The 18,363-nt window shown below is 54.2% G+C and overlaps 1 protein-coding gene across 1 annotated transcript; it reads left to right on the forward strand.

Moving 5' to 3' along the window:
* The first annotated feature begins 5,968 nt into the window (after positions 1-5,968).
* UBXN11 (UBX domain protein 11) lies at positions 5,969-18,138 on the forward strand. Its single transcript, XM_050909706.1, has 13 exons — positions 5,969-6,053; positions 7,904-7,996; positions 8,309-8,409; positions 9,173-9,227; positions 10,276-10,352; positions 10,853-10,967; positions 12,382-12,599; positions 12,943-13,020; positions 14,471-14,591; positions 15,770-15,873; positions 16,119-16,192; positions 16,965-17,111; positions 17,973-18,138. The coding sequence occupies exons 1-13, from the start codon at positions 5,969-5,971 to the stop codon at positions 18,136-18,138; spliced, it is 1,434 nt and encodes a 477-aa protein (XP_050765663.1).
* The last annotated feature ends 225 nt before the right edge of the window (positions 18,139-18,363 follow it).

Genomic DNA, 18,363 nt, shown 5'->3' on the forward strand with positions numbered 1-18,363 from the left:
GCCACAAGCAGCACCAGGGTCCTGGGTTTCGAGAAGGAAGGCACAGGCCAAGCTGTGCCCCCGGGGAGCTCCGGGGGCTGCCAGAGCTCAGGGGGGAGCCCAGCCTGCTTGTGCTGCGGGCTTGGGGGGGTGCTCCAGTCGTATCACCCCAGGGCGAGCTCTGCTTCAGCAGCGGTTGGTGTCCATGCTGCAGAGCTGCATCATGGCTCAGGTCGCTCATCCTCAAGGTCACCTCCACCTGGGTGAGGGCAGGAGCTCCCCGGGGACGTGACTCAGAGCCAGAAGGGATATGGGGTGAGAAATCCACACACGGAGACATCAAACGCTTCCGTCCTCGCTGCTGGGGAGAGGAGACGGCTGCCGGCAAGGGCCTGGTTTGCTGAGCAGGTTGAGCCCAGTTTGGGGAGAGTCAGTGCATTCGGGCAGTGATCACTTATCAACCCCGCAGCGAAACGGGGCTGTTCTGGCAGCGACAGACAGCGCAGTGCCTCCCCGGGAGGTTTCCTCAGCAGACTCGGGTGCATCCACGTCCTTACATCAGGCATCTCCAGCTGGCCGGCGACTGCTCTGGCTTTCAGCAACAGCCACGATCAAATGTCCATCTTTATGCTGAAACGTGTCCCCAGTTGCCCCAAGACCTGTTTGGGCAGGAGGACATGTAACCGCACGACAGGAGAGCGGAGTGTGCTGCACAGGGCTGCCCAGCTCTGACACGCTCCTCTGCCAGGCCAGCGGGCAAGCAGACTCTTGCTGGCCCGAGCCCAAACCACTGCCTGCAGGCAGCGGTGACAGGCAGGGCAACAGCAGGCAACAGGCAGGGCTGCTCATAAAGGGCAACGCCAGGCCTGCGGAGCCTGCAAGCACACGGATCCCAAGTGCCAGGGTAAGCACCACAACCCCATCCCATGAAGAAATGCTGGTGGGAAGGCAGAGGAGACCACCAGAGGATGGGATGGAGTGGGGGTGTGAAGGCCCAGGAGACACGCAGGGAGGACGCTGCCACCCTGTACAGTCTGGGCTGGGCCCGTGGCACCTGGAAACCGCGGAGGGACATCGAAACACACAGGTTGAGCCCAGCTCGGTGGGTAGGGACGCTGCCGAGGCGGGGAGGAATCCTCTCAGCGCTGCCCCACTCGCGTAACAGAGACCCCGGGACGCAGCAGCTCCTCACCCGACCCAAGGCCGCGCCTGACAGGAAACACTTCGCTCCCTCACCCGGCTTTATATACCCCCCACCAGGCCGGGATTGGCTAATAGCAGGGAGCTTGGAAGCGTCGGATTGGTGGGAAGCACAAAGTCCCTGCCGTGGGATTGGCCAAGAGTCACCGTTGGGCTGAGGGCGATGCTGCGGGGGACCGCCCGGCCTGCGGGGGGCGCTGTGTCTTCACCGGGGCCCGGGCCCGGCCCGAGGCCCGGCCTCGGGCCGGGCCCGGGCCTCGAAACGTTCTCGGCCCCGCAGAACCCCAGCGGGGCCGGGGAAGAGCCTCCATCTTACCCCCTTCACCCACAGGCCTCAGGCCTGGCTCTACCCGACCCCTCCAGCACCGAGGTTTCAAGGCCCTGGGTAAAGAGCCGGTGCTTGGGGGTCCTACGCCAGCCCCTCAGCCCCGTTACCCAACCTGCCCCAGCCCCACAGCACAGACGAGCCAGAGGCTTCTAACACCAGCGCTTTATTTCTCAGAGCCTCGCAGCAGGCCCGCTCCCGAGCCGGACCCAGGGCCTTGCTTCGAGCTAGGGCAGCTTCGGGGTTTCGTTTCGAGGTCGGAAGGTGAGGGGAGCGGGAGCACGGAGCAGAGGGCGGCAGGGATGGGAGCGATGGCGTCATACTGGCTGGTCCTGCATGCTGCGAGGGTCCAAGGAGGTGCCGGTGCAGGGGGTTACCATCCTGGGGGTGTCTTCTTGAGGGGAGGGAGGGAGGGGGCCGGGGAGGGTAGGGCACACGGTGGCCTCCTCCGGGTCAGCGCAGCCACAGGAAGAAAGCCACAGCCAGCCCCAGGGTGAGGGAGAGGAGGGGTGGGCTACCGCAGGGGGGGCTCAGGTTGTTTATAGCGGGGCTTGGAGTGGTGGTGGCGGTGGTCGTGACCACCTCCACCTTGTCCGCCTGTCCAAGGCGCTGGAAAAGAAAACGAGAGAGTCAGGCATTGCTCCAAACCAGAGCAGATGGCAGCACAGGGTGGAAACCCCCGCTGAGACCCCTCGCCCGGCTGCCCTGGGGGCAGCAAGGAGCTGGGGGCACCCCGGAGCCCATGCTGCCCCTTCCCAGGCGGGACACGCGACCTCCTCTCCCCCGGTACGTTCTCCTTCACGCTGCACACAGAAATCATTGTTGGCTTTGGGGTTTTCCCAACGCAGGGAGCGAAGCGAGCTGTCCCTCACATCGTTGCCCTGTTTCTAGCCAGGGGCTTTTAGAAATTGGGGGGTGGGGGGTGGGGACAGAAGCCAGGGGATGGTCTCTGCCCCTCAGACGGCTGCAAGAAAATGGCTGGGGATGTGGCAGCCCACAGGCCCTGCGGCAGAGGATGTGGGGCGCAGGAACAGAGTTGGGAAACACCCGTGGTGGAAGCAAGGGGGAGGAGGAGGCAGAGGAGGGACCCCCGTCCCCCCAGGCTGTCGCAAGCAGGGACATTGCAGTTGGTGTGTGAAATGTAACACAGCTGGGATGGTGATTTCAGGGCAGTTTCCTTCCGTCTCTAAAGATCGGCACCTTCCAAATGAAGGTGTTGGTGTGAATCCCTCCTGCCCCAGCTGTGCAGGACCACTCTCTCTGGGTTTTTGGTCCTTTCCTGGGACTCCTGGTGTAAGCGGCTGCACGTCACACCTGTGAACGGGGACCGCAGCAACAAGCGCTGCCCTGGGCTGCTGGAAAAGGGACGCAATTTCCCTCCGTGAACCAGCCCTCACGCTGGTTTGCGCCGTTCCTCGGGTCCCTCCGGAGCCGGGACAGGGCCAGGGATGGAGCCCCAACACCCAGCTCTGCCCCCTCACAGGCATTCTTGCACTATGAGGGTTTTTGTCTGGTTTGCCCAGCCACAGAGCAGGACTCCCGAAATGTAAATGCACCCTGCGGAGCCAGCAGCAGGTCGCAGCTGCACGGAGTTTGTGAGCGAAATAAGCACAGACAAATCTGGCCCCATTACCAAGATGCTGTAGAAAAAAAATAATCATCCCAACAGCTGCTCTGAATAGCATCGCTCTCCCCAAAAGCGCCGGCACGTTCATCCCTCCCACGCCACGGTCCCCGTCCAGGAGAGAGCTGACATCCACCAACGCGGCCCCCATGGAGCCTCCCGGCAGGAAGGAAAATAACCTCCAGCGAGAGGAAACCCCCACAGCCGTGTGCCCACCCGGCATCCCCACAGCCGTGCCCGGCATCTCCAGCATCCCCGCAGCCATGCTCGGCATCCCCGCACCAGGCACGGGCTGGGGCCAGCACGCAAAGGAGAGGCTGCAAGACGGGGCGGAGAGCTAAGTGCGAAGGTTACGGATATGAGTGATGCTCTTAAGTAAAAAAAAAATGCTTTAAAAAAAAAAAAAGGGCACCATGTGGAAGTATTTAGACCTTACAGACCACAGTGCAAAGCTCCTGGTAAGACAGCCAGGGTTAAAGTCAAACAGAAAATCAAGTGCTCAAGTTTCCAGCTGAAGTTCAGCAGAAATTCTCCCACCCTACAGCCCCCCCAACTGCCATCACAGCCATGGGACAGAGCTGGCTGGACCCCCCCGGCCTTCGCAGGGCCCTGCGCCGTGGATTTCTCTTACCATGCAGAGGACAAGCAGGGCGAGCAGGAGGAGCAGGTGGGCGCGCTGGAGGGGCTGCATGGTCGGGGCTCGGCTCACGGTGTGCCGTGACACTTCCTCATCTGCTCGCAGCAATTGCACTCGGAGGCTTTTAAGCGCAGCGGGGGCCCTGTCTCACCAATCACACCTTCCTCCCCTGCACCGGCCCCGCCGCCCCAAAGGGCTGTCTGAAGCCAGGGCGATCTGGGGAAGTCGCATTCGCTGCCGATGCTGCGAGGGTGTCGTGGTTTAACCCCAGCCGGCAACTCGGACCACACAGCTGCTCGCTTGCTCCCCCCACCCAGTGGGATGGGGGAGAGAATCGGGGGGAAAAAACCCAAACAACCTCCTGAGCTGAGATAAAGACAGTTTAATAGGACAGAAAGGAAGAAAAATAATAATGATACTAACAATAATGAAATGACAATACTACTAAAAGAATTAGAATATACAAAACAAGTGATGCACAATGCAATCACTCACCGCTCGCCGACCGATGCCCAGTCAGTTCCCGAGCAGCGATCCCCCCCTGCTCCCGGCCAACTCCCCCCAGTTTATATGCTGTACGTGACGTCATATGGTATGGAATATCCCTTTGGCCACAGCTGTCCTGGCTGTGTCCCCTCCCAGCTTCTTGTGCCCCTCCAGCCTTCTCGCTGGCTGGGCATGAGAAGCTGGAAAATCCTTGACTTAGTATAAATGCTACTTAGCAACAACTAAAACCACCAGTGTGTTATCAACATTATTCTCATACTAAATCCAAAACACAGCACTGTACCAGCTACTAGGAAGAAAATTAACTCTATCCCAGCCGAAACCAGGACAGAGGGAGAAGGTGCAAGACACAGCATGGGGGATGTCCAGCTGGGGACACCACCGTACAGCCCTTTTGGCCTCGCTTCTCCATCGCCTGGCACAAGAGCAGCTCCTGCTCCCCCTGTTCCCCGGCATGGCTGCGCAGCCAGCCCCGAGCGGGATGTCCTGGCCGCTGTCTCCAGCAAAGGCAGCGAGCCCCTCGCCCTGCCTTTTCCCACATCACAAAATACCACCTGCAGCATGAAACCCCCCAGGGCTGAGCTCTGTTTCTCCCCGGGGGCTCCCCGTTCTGTGCCTTGCACCCATGAAGGAGTGAGTTATGGGTTAAACCCCTAACAGTGGTTATGGGTTAAACCCCACCTTGGTTCACTGGGAGGGTTTGCAAATCGCGGCCAACGTTTCAACAAGGGCTCTGTGTCGCACCGTGTAACAAACCTCCTTCCCTGCAACTCAGGGCGGAGGCTGGGTCCAAGTTGTCCCTCTGAATTTCAGTTACACGCCTGGGGTCATCTGATCCGGGTAATAGATCAGGGAAACATTTCCTTCCAGCCCCCCCAATATCCATCTCTTCACGGCAGATCTCTGAGCTCCCTCACCCACTCAACTGCAGCAGCAGGAAACAAAAGGGATCTGGTTATTTTAAGACTGTTTGAAATAAGTAAAGCTACTGAAATGCGCCGAGCACATACACCTGTTGTCTGGTTTTGTGTTGGTGAAGTGCATCACAGCGCAGCGAGCCCACCGCTAGCCTCCGCCCGGAGCTGAAGGCTCCTCTGCAGCAAAGCTTCACCAAATTTAGTTCATTTTTGCACTTCATAGAAGCGTCAAAATGAAAGTCTCTTAGGGACAGCCAACATCCCATAAAAGGTGCTAAAAATTGGCCTGTTCTTCTCCGCTCCGACTGGCGAGGCTGAGCTCTCCGGAGAGCAGAGCAGCACGGCGGTGGCGGGTGGGATGGGGGACGCGCAGGGAAGGCTCTCTGGATGGCGGCAAGCGCTGAGTGGAGTTCAGAGCATCAGCGAGGCAAAACGAGCGTGCGGTAGTGCCCGGGTGAGGGAAAGCATTGCTAGAAAACCCGAGACGAAAGAAGCAGGTGAGGAGATGAGGAGCAGCTGTCCAGTGCGTGATGCCTCAGGCCAGGCTGTGCCACAGACCGTGTCCCTGAGCTGAAGCTAAGGGTGTGCAGAGGGTGGCTGAGGAAAGGAAGCGTGGCTGTGTGTGGTGCTCCTGCACCGGGTCCCCGCCCCAGCACCGGCAAACGTTTGAAGCACTCTGAAGCAAACAGAGGTTGAAAAAGCACCGTTTTGCGGGCAGGTGTGCAGGCAGAGAACAGGCAGGGAGTGGTTCGGCCTGGCCTGGCCAGCGGCTGCGCAGAATGGAGCCTGCCGGCAGCCTGGGCCTCCCTCAAGCGACCAACGGAGGGGGCTTCCCCCGGCTTATCCCTCCTCCTCCAGACACGGGTTCGGGGAGCAGCCGGCAGCGGAGGCCGGGAAGGCCCCGCCACGGCCCGGAGGCCGGATCACCTGCAGCACAGGCCCAGGTGGCCTCGGGGTAGCCCGCCGAGGGGCCGAGCAGGCCGGCAGGGCCGCGCTGGGGCCCGGTGGCACCAGGAGAGCGGCAGGGACGACGGCGGATCCCGTCGGGGCCCTCGCAGGGCCCGGCCGGCGCCCTCCCGCCATAGCCAGGGTCCCCCGCGTCCCCGGGAGGGGGGAACGGGGACGTCGGAGCGGTGCATGCTGGGATATGTAGTCCTCGGGCCGCCTCGCCCTCCACGTGACCAGGGCTGAGCCAATCGCAGCGGCCCCCGCGTCGCCGTGGCAACCGCCTGTAAACAAGATGGCGGTGGTGCGCTGAGCGCGGGGTGAGTGCTGCGCCAGCGCGGGGGGGGGGGGGGGGGGGGGGGAGCGGGGGGAACCCCCCCGCGGTTTGGGAGCCCCCCCACACCGTGAGGGTCCCCCCAACACACGGTGTTCCCCACCCCCCCCCAGCACATGCCGGGGTGCCCCAGCGCTGCCACCCACACTGGGCCCCCCCAGGGCCCCCACACACAGGCACCCCCGGACAGTACCTGGTTACCCCCCATTATTTTGAGCCCCTTTTTGCCAACGATCCCTCAAAAAGCTGATCGCTACCGGCCTTCTGGGGACCCACAGGGCTGCACATGACACTGACAGGCTCAGAAACACCACCAGCTCAAATAAAACTCCCCAAATTTCTTATCTGCTGCCTCCTGGCCGGCATCGGTCCCCAGCAGGTACCAGGGATATTGGTCAGTCACGTCTCACACAGGTTCGTATCGTGTTTGTATTTCCTCAGTTTCAGGCAGAGAAGAGTTGCTTTCTGCAGCTGGAATGGCATCACGAGTGTCGGCTCTCTCACCCGCTGACGCAGCAGGCACCACTGCACCCCCTCTGCTCTCAGGCAGCTCCCACAGATTGCGGCTCAAGGGTTCTAACTGTGACTACAAGGCACAGTTTTAGTTGTGGGTGTATGAACACCCATTCTGCCCAGAAAGCAAGGATGGATGGACCAGGAAGATGGGCTGATGAGAAAAATGTACTCTTTGGGCTTTTTTGGACAGCCTTTTCAGTTACATTTTTAAAAATTTGCCCATCAAGCAAATCCTCCCAAAGTTAACGAACATATGTTTTATTTTTACATATTATCCCCTCTTATTTTTACTAAAAGGACAGAGCTGTTGAAGTTCGTTGCCCCCACTGGTAAGGCTTTTCTTACCATCCTACATGTTTTGCAATGAGTGTAGCTCTTTCTCTCCTACATGTGTCCAAAATCAGATAAGTAATAAAAGGTTTCCACATCCTCAGCAAGCCCTAGAGCACATTAAAGCCTCATCTGTTTTTACAGTTCCATATTAGGTCACATCCTTCCTACCAGATCTTAGAGCAAAAACTCCCTTTCCACTCCCAGTGAAGTTCGCTGCTTTTATTAATCCCAGAGTGTTGTGCGTTTTTTTAAAAATAGCTCAATATTACAACTTTCTGCCTCGCTGTGCAGCGCAGGATGCTCTGTACGAGTATGGTGGTCTTTTTTCTGCTAGCCCCATTTTGTGCTCACTCTTCCCAGCTGCTGAGATTGCACCTTCCCTTGGGTCCTGGCTTGTAACGAGTGCCCACGTACACTCATTAGTCTGGGAGTGCTTATGGGATTGAATGAGCTGGGCCACTCTGCTTTCTCCTGCCCTCTCTTTCCCTCAGCATAACCCCAGGATTTCTTTACCTGCTTTTGGAGAAATCGTATCCAAAACGCTGACCTGTTTTCTTTCTTTCATGCTCTTCGTGCCTCTTCTCAGAAGACGACAGCCTGTCTCCTAGGACAAAGGATCCAGCGCAAGGCAGTCTCCCCTCCTGCTCAAGGGGGACAACACTGAAAAAGAACATGCAGGGTAAAGTCCCTCAATGATTAGGGGGTTCTGGGCCACCACAGTTTCTCGGTGACAGTCTGGTGGACTCAATACCTCAGGCCAGGGCTAATTCCTGTGGTCCCCCTCTCGCATACACAGCGTGCTGTCGGTGACACAGCCATCTCCCCACCAGTCAGGAGCCAAGGGATTTCTACCCAGTACCCCCAAATGGTACCCTTGTCCTGCCTGCTGTGGCAGAACAGGAATTCTCGTGTGGGGTCCTGTACGGCGCAGATGACCCTCCAATACCGATCACCATTTTAGAGGGGTAACACGTTGTATTTGTGCTTTCAGGCGCAGCTTGCGCTGACATGGAGCTCATGTCCTCCACGATGCAAAAAATCACTCTGTTGGAACAAAAAATAGAGAAACAAGCACAAGAAATCCAACTCAAGGTAAAAATCCTGCCCCTTACTGAACCTGTTCTGTGCCCTGCTTTGACAGTTGAAGCCACAGTAGCATCATACCTGCTCAGACCTAGTTTGGGCTAAAACAAGTTAATCTGTAGCCTCCTCTGTTAATTACACAAACAAGCCTTTGCAAAGCAACAGAGCAATTGTATCAGTGCTTGGGGCGGGAGAGTGGACAGTCCCTGCTGTGACTTCTTGAAGACTCTCAGCGCCTTTCACTGATATCATTAGCTGTTTGGTTTCAGACCTTTCTCCTTCCTTTTGCTTTCTGAAACAACAGCTGCTCATACAGCAGAGTCATCCTGGAGCAGAACTCTTTGCATTACTGCAGCTCAGAATAAATACCCTTTTTTTTTTTTCTTAAAGAGGTGGCTGCAGGGATGCTGGTTTTGTTTCTAGATCAGCCGCTTACTGCAGGTCAGAGCACGAGCTGCGCCTGTGCGGGAAGCACAGGGGCAGGAATCTGTGTTTGCCTGCGGCTCTTGTGCAGATGGAGGAGGAGGAGACAGGCCAGTGTGTCCCTCACCTATTCTTGGAGCAGTGTATTTAGGTCCCACCCCTCATTTGAGTCTAATTAAGGTATTTGTGAGGCGATACAGCCTTTCTGACCCTTATTTTGCCTGTTTCTGAGTGGGGTGAGAGTACGTGCACCACTGCTTCACCTAGCCAGGACTAATTGTGCAAACTGTGCCTCAGGGCTTGAAGGCCAAGGAACTAAACAAGGTCATTATTTGTTCTGGTCCTGAAGGACAGAAGGATTGCTGAACTTGAAGAGAAGATGAAGATTCTTCAGAAAGGAGAAGGTAAAAATTGTTCTACCCTTGGCACCTTGCTCCTACCTGTGGGAGAGCCGCAGAGCTCCTGGTACTGCAGCAGAGCAGGCTTGGAGCCCTCCTCTCTGAGCCATCCTTGCCTTAAAAGCCCAAGAGCCTCTTCGGTGAGTGGCATCAGTTACACACACACACACACACGTGGTACCGTTTGCCAAAACAGATCCGCACTTTGTACTTGCATCTGTTGCCCGGCTTTTCTGGTGCACTGCGAAACATCATTTCCTGACCTATTTTCTATGGGTTACTAAGTTTCCATGAGCGTAGATCAACCACACAGACAGCTGAGGATGGTCAGAAAAAAAGAACGGTAAATACTGCAGAGTTCAAACAGGCTGGAAAAACAGAGCTACTCACAGCTAAGCAAACCCAAAAATCTACTTGGAGGATTGAACTGTATTACAGGTCCAGGCTCACTTGTCCTGTGAGGCAGCCTAACTCTAAATTGAACCCAGCTTTGAGTGAGTCACTGAAGGTCTTTTCCCCCATTCAGTTCCTTGGAATCCAGCAGCTCTCCAGCTGAGCCCAAACACGTTTCCTACAATGGCTGAACTACCTTGTTAGCACAAAGCTGTGGTAAGTTCTCCATTTCCTGAGCAGAGAACAAGAATATGCCTGTCAAACCACAAACATGTTTTGTATCTCATCATGCATTGTTCTAGCCATTCAGCCTAGGTTTCGGATCCAGCTTTAGTGGACACCTGCTCATTTTTTTAATAGGTCCCTTAAGACTGAGTAAGCGAAGCAATTCTCCTTGTATAATTGCAAACAGCACCGCTCACATCAGCTTCCCGCAGCACAAAACTTCACCAGTATCGTTCACAACTCTCTTTATCAAACTGCTGCAGGTTGAATTGTCAGGGACCAGCATGCAAAGCTCATGTTCCGCTCCTGTGTTGTATGGGTTTGAGTTCACTCATGGTACAGGCAGGTACTGCTGGGGCATCTGCGCTGTGTGACGTGGGTTATCTACAGCTCTTCTTTACGGCTGTACACAGAAAAAACAAGCCTTCCCTTTCAGATGCTCCTGACTCACCCACATCAGAGGAACTGGAAATTAGGTGCCTTCAGCTGCAGACCCAGGTCTGGGAGATGGAGGTGAGACACCTGCTTCACTTGCCCTGAGCCATCTGCACCTTTGGTTTGAGATTGTTGCAGTCCCAGGCTGCTTCGTCTTTCTCAAGCTGCCACTTTGATCATCACAATTCTTCACCTCACCCCTCTGAAAAGAACGAACAGGTTGGATGTGAGCTAGAGGGCAGTAGGAGGTTTTTTTAATACACAAACATTTGTGCCTCCTGCAAGCCTCTTTAGTTTGATTTCTAGGACCGTAGAAATATTCTTTGCAGCTACTATAGTCTTGGGAGATTACTGTGTCACTACAGATACTTTCATTCTCCTTTTTGCCTACTACTAGTAGAGCTGCTGCTACTACCCTGCCAGTGAGTTTGTCTGCCAGGACCAAAGAGCCCCAAGACAAACTTTCTCTTTCACCTCTCCTTCTGCTTCTCACGGACAGAGCTGACTACTCTCAGGCTTCCATTTCTAGTTTTCTGAAGCTCTGGTCTACAATGCTGACTTGTACTTTCCTCTTACAGCGGTTTCTAAGTGACTATGGTCTGATTTGGGTTGGAGAGAGACATAAACAGCTGGAAGATTTAGAATCGCTCAAGGATGAAGAAGAGCTGCCAGCAAGGAGCCTCTGGAAGCCAGGTAAAGCACCAGCACTCCTTGCTGAAGCAGCTATCCTAGCTCCTGCTGCATGCTTAGAGAAGGTATGATACTCCCCAGAGTAAATAAGCATCAAAGACCCAGAATTTGGGCCTTCAGAATTTGTGATCCTGTGCTGAGGTCTTCACATCATCAGGGACAGAGACATGGAGCAATATAAGAGGAGCTAAGCCAGGCAGAATGTTGGTATTTTATATACCTATATTTTGTAAGCCCCGTCTAGGGGAAGAGGAGAGAACCCGACGGCTCAGCCATTTGGAAGGATACCCTCGCAGCAGCTGCTTCCTGAAGAGTTCACATACACGAAACGTTTGAAGCTTGATTGCTTTAATAACATTGACGTAAAATGGGTGGAAAACAGAATCAGATGTTTTGTGTATATAGGAGCTGTAGTAACTTACCCATATTGTCTGGCTCCATCAGAGAGTATTGTTTGCCTTTCCTCCCACCCACCACGTGAGTGGTTTAATTGAGACCTGATTGTGCTGTATGGGGTCCAAGCATATTTGGCAATGGCTTCTTAGGAAGTCGTAACAGAGAAAAAAAAGAAAAATACTTGGGCCGTACAGTCAATGCTGCTTCCTAACCACCATGCAAATATTAGCTAACTAATCCTTCCCTCCCTTAGATGCAGGAGGGGAGAAGATGGGGGAAGCCGTAGGAATAATTTTCATTGTTTTCAGCTCACTTACCCTTTTTAAGGGATACTTCCCCCGCCCTCCTTTATCAAATTGTAAAAAAAGCAGAACAGAAAATACCAAAGGCTTCACCTCTGCCTACATCTCTTCTTTCATTTCCTCTTCTGACTTTGCTCTTCTGTCCCATCACAACTCTTTTACTGCTTCACCCTACCGCCCTCCTCAAGCACCCAAATAAACGTCCTCAGCAGCGTCCCAGCAAGAGCGAGCAATCTGCTGGTGGCAAGGAGCAGGCAGCCGGCTGCGTTTACACTGGCATTTCTCCAGCAAGCCTGCCCTGATCCATTTATCCAATCTAATTAATCCAACTAGTTAAGTTCCTCACGCTGCGCATTTCACAGTGCCACGTTAAGGGACGACACAACGTTTCTGAAAATACAAGCGAAGACGAGGAGCTGCGCGTGGTCTCTGAAGGGCTGGCTGCATCTGTAGCTGGCGCTGGAGTTAACGTTAGCTTGCAGCAAGAGGGCTGTTTCCCTGCCCTTGTGGTTTTGCACACACCCATGCAAACCTGGCAGCTGGGCAGCACGGCAGCGGTGTTGCACCACGCTTTGCAAAAGTGTGAAAGGCGAAGCATGAAGAGGCAGCACAGACAGCCCAAAAATATTAGGATTCAAACGCAGCTCCAATTCACGCAGAGGTGAAAGCTGCTTAGCTGGCATCCCCTTCCCCCTGTAACTCCGATCCCTCTGCCACAGGTGAAGCAGTTGTTGCCAAACACCAGATTGATTTTGATTTAATCTTGGAAAACGTGAGGGATTTGAATGTGCTGGCTGGAGAAGGCAGTTCTCAAATCGAGCACACGCCTGGGGGTGCTCGGCTGAGGCAGCCAGAACCCCTCCCTCTTATGCTGTATCAAAATGGGATCGTCATGTTCGACGGACCCTTTCGGCCCTACGAGGACCCAACCACACAGGTACGGAAAAGTCTGTAGAGGAATTAGACTCTGAGCCATCCTGCTATCATTCACTGAGCCTCAGGGAAGGGCACGTGTAGGAATAGGGCTTGTGAGCTCACCCCAGTCCTAAAAAGGAGCAGCTATTGAGAACTCCAGCTTCTCACCTGCGTTCCCCCATAGTGCCTTTAAAGACTAGTATGTCTTTGTGTAGTAATTTTTAGAGATGGAGATTCTGGGTCTTTTATGCAGACTTTTCTGCACGGCAATAACAACACAAATAGGAGCAGCCCAGAAGGAATATATCGGTCATGAGATAAATAGAAAATCTGAGGTATGACCATGAGCTCTCATTTTGTTTCAGCAATGCCTGCAGGATATCATGGATGGCTATTTCCCTTCGGAATTGCAGATGTGCTACCCAGATGGCATCCCTTTGCAGGTAAGCAGTGCAAAACCCCACTCATCAGCTTTTTGGAAGCAATTGCTCTCTTGCTTACCAAGAAAATTGTTCAGGTTTCTTTCACCGATCTGCTGGATGCTCCCCACAGCAAATTAAGTTTGAGGTTTCTGAACAACAGCATACATGCAGCTTAATTCTGTGCATGTGTCTCTCGGGGAGAGGGTGGCTGGGAGCACACCTGCTAGAGCCGTTACAGGAAATAAGAGAGCATTTCGGCATTAGGACTGAATGGTTTCTCTGCCTCGGTGAATCTTGGCTTGGAACAGGACTTCTAAGAGCATAGCAGGCTTTGTAGAAGAGAGTTCGTACGTGCAGCATCTGAAGAGCTGTTTAACAAAAAGGAGAAAAAAGTTCTCAAATAGCTCCCCTGGAAAAGTTTTTAAAACCAGATTGAACAAGGAGGATGTCGGGAGAGTTTATTTTGCCACAGTTTAAATGGATTTGGCCACCTGAGGTTCTTTTGGGCCCCATTTTTTGATTTCTCAGAAATGGCGAAAAGCCAAGGCCACATTTTCAGGCAGAAAGCCTCAGAGGACTCTAATCTAGGTCTTCAAGTGCATCTGAAACGTAAGCAGGCACAACCAGAGGGGTGCACCTACCCACTGCCCCGAAGAAAGCGGGCACAACTGCCCAGGTGAGTATGGGGTCAGGACAGCCGGAGTGAGCTGGTAGGTGTGGTAGTTAGAAAGTCGGATGGAAAAGGGAAGATTGTGCAAGGCTCTCGGGGCTGTGGTTCCCTATAATCTGTGCATAGCTGGCCACGTCTGGAAGCCACAGGACAGTATGGTATCCTGGGGTAAATACGGACACAGAGCGCATCCACCTGAGATATGGCCAGCCAGGGGTAAGAGAAACATAAGCGGAACCCAGACAGAAAGACTGCCCCTATTTATACAGCTTGCCCCGCTGCTGGGGGCCTCAGGGTAGCACTCTTCCTTCCTTGGTTTGTTAGAGCCATCTGACAGTCCCCACCGCAGCTTCTTTCTGCCGGTGAGTCCGGCAGTAATTCCCTCTCCACCCCCAACCTGCTGCTTTCACATCACTTTCCCAGCCGGAGAGCGTTTTCCAGTGTGGAAGCAGTCACAGACGAAAGATCAGGTCCAAGTACATTTCTTACAACTCGTGCAAAGGAGCAGCTGCCCAGTGCCTGTTGAGATGGATGAACAACTACCCCGTGCTCTGGGTGGGCCATCCCGGGGACTTGAGGGATCCGCCAGGATCTGCTTTGTTAGAGAGCCTATAGGAGCTGAAAATGCATTGCATTGAGTTTGGACAGCTGGAGCAGCTTCCACGGAAGCAGCTCGCTTGGTTTCATTTGGGGTTTACAACTCTTAGTTGTCATTGCTGTGGTTTATTGTGCTCTGATGCAGTGAGAACAAGCTTGTGCAAGAGTCAGATTTGCTTATGGCAGTTGGCCTTAATTCAACAGGTCACTGACAGAAGGGACGTGGTATTTCAGGAGCGAGAGCTTCCAGGGAGTTTTCCTGGCCACGGCCAAGTGGTTGGGCATTCAAAATCAAGTGAGGTGCAAGAAACCACCGAGATCCCAGGTAAATTCTTAAACTTGCCTCAAAAATGCAGCTAACTAACTCCCAAAGAGGAGAATCAAAACCCTACCGGAGCAGTCCAGCTGGCAGGAGGGGAACGTGTAGGGTCTCAGCGAGGAAGGCAACGCTTCTGGGTCAGAGCCCTGCGCTTGTAGCCCCAGCGTTGCTTCAGGAGCTGGGAGCCCCGCAGCACACATGGTGTCCTCTGTTTGTTAAATCCTCCTAAAGAATGAGACACGAGAAGTAACAAAAGACCAGAAGATCAGCGGGTTTCCAAAACCATACCTGCCCTGCGCCTTTCTGGAAGGCCAAGCTCCGTCTAGCTTCACCTATATCAGCATCAAAGGATGCTGAGGGAACCCTACAGATCTGGGGAGGGTAGCTTGCAAACAACCTTTCGTTCTCCTACAAGCTCATTCCGTAAAGGCAGACATCTTCAAGCCAGACCCTTCTTAACCGTACCGAATATGGGATGATTTCTCTTCAGACTTTCTTAAGAGAATATGGGACATAAGGTCAGGCCACAGATTCCTCATTTTGCTTCTAGACTCTAGCAGTCTGTGTAAGCAATACCTGTCAGGGTTGGAAAGTCAAAGGCAGTCAGTCATATAGACAGAAAATAGTGGGTTTGTGCATGCATAACTAACCCGAACACGTGCATTGCCCATCAGCAACATCTTCCTATTTATATAAAACTATGCTACTTGCTCATTCATCTCAAGGCCATTCACAAACAGAAGCTGTGCTAAATGTTTCCTTTATCCAAGTAGTAAAAAAAACCATAATTGCCCAGTGTCACCACAGAAAAAGGAATGGACACCTACAAATACACCCTCACAAGAGGAAAAATTTTCCAACTCTGTAAAAATTGTCGTAGTTTCAGTTTTTCCTGTTCACAGCAGGGCTAACCAGGTTTCTACCTGTTGTGCATCCCAGCTGCGTGCTGACCAGGCTGCGCAGTTGCTCACTGTTGATGCTGACAATGAAACGTTTAGTGGGCCAGAAAGTGGGACAAGCTTCAACGGGGGAGACTGAGGACCAGTCTCAGCCTAGCTAGGGGAGGTTAGAGCTCTCCGTGTCGGCTGTTGCGCTCTCTCATTTCACCAAATCAGCCTATTCTGGGGGAAAAATCATTTCTCAAAAAGGTTGCACATAGACACATCTCCCCTCTGCTCTGGCAGGTCCCAAACTCTCCTTGGAGCAGTTTCTCAACAAGCTTTCTAAGTCCTCGAAACACGGAGGAGAAGCGATCGGTGTCCGAGATTCAGCCAGAGCAGCGCAGCAGGTATGAGTGAACCCCCCAAAACACCCACAGGATGAGGCCAGCAGCGATTCCCTGGGCTCAGCGCCCTGCGCAGCACCGACACCCCCTCCTCGGGCCTCTCGCAGCTCTGCATAACCTCCTCCTCCTCCCGGAGAGGCTCCACCAGAGCATACGTGGCACTTTGGCACTTGCTCCTGGGCTTTCCTGGCGCCGGTTGCTCTCTGTGCAGAGCAGGCAGTGGTGACGCTCACCTGGTTTGGTTTCAGGGCTCTGATGGGGTGCGGAGCAGCAAGGAGATCCTGGTGGAGACACCCAGGCTGCCTGCCCCGGAGAGGTACAGGCACGGCCCCTCCATCCCTGCCCTGCCAGGCTCTCATCTTCCTCCCATTTCATCACTGAGGGTTTATTTCAGGGTTTTCAGTTGAAGAAGTAAATGGACTTGCCCCTTTTATACCTTAGAAATAATTAGAAAAAAAGGCCAAGTTTGGTCTTTTGGGAAGACCACTGAATTGTTCATTGTGAACCTGCCATCTTTTACATCTCTAACAAAAGCTTCTGTTGTTCAAAATATTACTTAACTTATTGCTGTGAAATACTTTTCCCGACAGCAAGCCAAGGCCTAAGAGTTTGAAACCATCTAAAAAGCTGTTTGTGGTCACGTCAAATGGGAGAATTCCTCCAGGAAACTGATGCCCGAGTGGGAGGTCACACTAACAACACTTTTCCACTCATAGTCTTCTGGCAAGGCAAGACCCAAATAGCTAATGAAAAAAAAAAAAAACCCAAGCAGATTATTTTTAATCAAAAAAGTAGGGCGAAGTACTTACCAGACAGCCCTGATCTAAAATGAAAAAGCTAATAAAGGTCAGCAACCCTCTTTCCACGGCACCTTTAAGCACTGAAAGCAAAGCAGCAGTTCGGTCCGTGGGTCGCTCCGCTCGCCCGCAGTCAGACAGACCCTCATTCATCTGAAGGACATTCCCAAACGTGAAACCCCTCTCCCCCGTTCGGATCACCCTGGCAGCCCAGAGGCTCTGCCTGTTGGGTAAGGCACAGCCTCTGCTGCCGGCAGAACGCTCACTCCTCAGCTGACGAGGTTTTCTAACCTCCAGGGTGAAGACGGCCGAAGAGGCTGAAGCTTCTGCCCCTGCCATCTGCACCCTCCGCATCAAATCTGAGAGCGGGGAGCAGACGTATGTCGTAAAGATGCTGTTCACCGAGACCATAGGGGACCTGCGCCAACACCTCGCCCACGCCAGGTAGGCCTAGGACTTCCTCCCCTCCTCGCTCCCCCCCCGGCTCCGCCGAGCCCCGGGGAAGGGTTCTCGGCTGCCGCCGAAGGCCCCGGAGCTGTGCTTCAAACAGATCAGCCTGAGCCGCGCAGGGCTCGGGGTTACAGTCCCAGCCCCAGGAGCTGCTGGGCACCCTCTGCTCCTTCGGCTCCACCACCGGAGACGCTCTCTGGGCAGCGCTGCCAGGGTGACGCTTAGCTCAGAGCGTTTAATACCCCACCTTTGCCAAAAAGCTGAGAGAGAAGCCTCTTTCGTCCTCTCAAAATTGCCATCTGACCCAGGTCCCTCGCTGCCTTTGCCTCCTTCCAGCTGCTCAGCAGGACTCACCTGACTATTGCCACCGTTCCCAAGGTGTCGGTGCAGCCTGGAAGCTGAGCTGCAGCCTTCAGCTTGGCTGATGGATCCGCTGCTGGACAAACACCACCCTTTGCTCACCCAGCTCTATATCCCAACGCATTTAATGCCGCCCAAGGGCTCACACATCCCTTTGGGGACAGTTCCAGGTGGCTGAGGGGACCCCTTTGCTCTCCCCTCTTCCCACTCCTGTTGCAGGCCGTAGCTCTGGCCTCGGTCCGAGCCCACGATGAGCTCACCGCTGTTGGGATGGCACGAGCCTCCTTCCCCACGGCAGCTGTGCAGCCTGGAATGGCCGCTCTGTGCCTGGCTGTTTGCGGTTTGGGCGGGAAGCCTTTTTTTTCTGCTCAGCCTCTGCTTGTGAAACAGTCTCTCCCCTCTGCTCTTACATAACCGCAGCTGGATCAGCAAGAGCATCTCGGCAAAACCTTGGGGGATCCTGCGCGTAGGAAAGATTGTGCTGTTCTTTCCTAGGGGTGGAGACTCCAACTCGTATGAGATCATCAGTACCTTTCCCCAGAGGGTGTACGCGGACAACTCCAGGAGCCTGCAGGAATGCGGCCTGATCCCCAATGCCTCCTTGCTGCTGCGGAGAAGAGACCCCTCCCAACAAGAGGGGACAGGGCTGCAAACAGCTTAACAGCTCCTAGCGAGAGCTGCTCGCCCCAAGCTCTGCAAGAGGAAGGAGCTGCCTTGCACCGTTAGCTGTGTTATAACCTCCCCTGGCTGGGAAGAGAGGAGAGGGGTGTTTTTCCGGATTTAATTTCATTGCGCCGTTACCTGGGACGGAGAGAAGAGCTCGGGGAGGCAGCGGTTTGGCCTCGCCCTTCGGCAGTGGGTGCTGGGCCCAGTCCCGCTGCCTCGT

This window comes from Gymnogyps californianus, chromosome 22, assembly GCF_018139145.2.
Source record: "Gymnogyps californianus isolate 813 chromosome 22, ASM1813914v2, whole genome shotgun sequence".
NCBI lineage: Eukaryota > Metazoa > Chordata > Aves > Accipitriformes > Cathartidae > Gymnogyps > Gymnogyps californianus.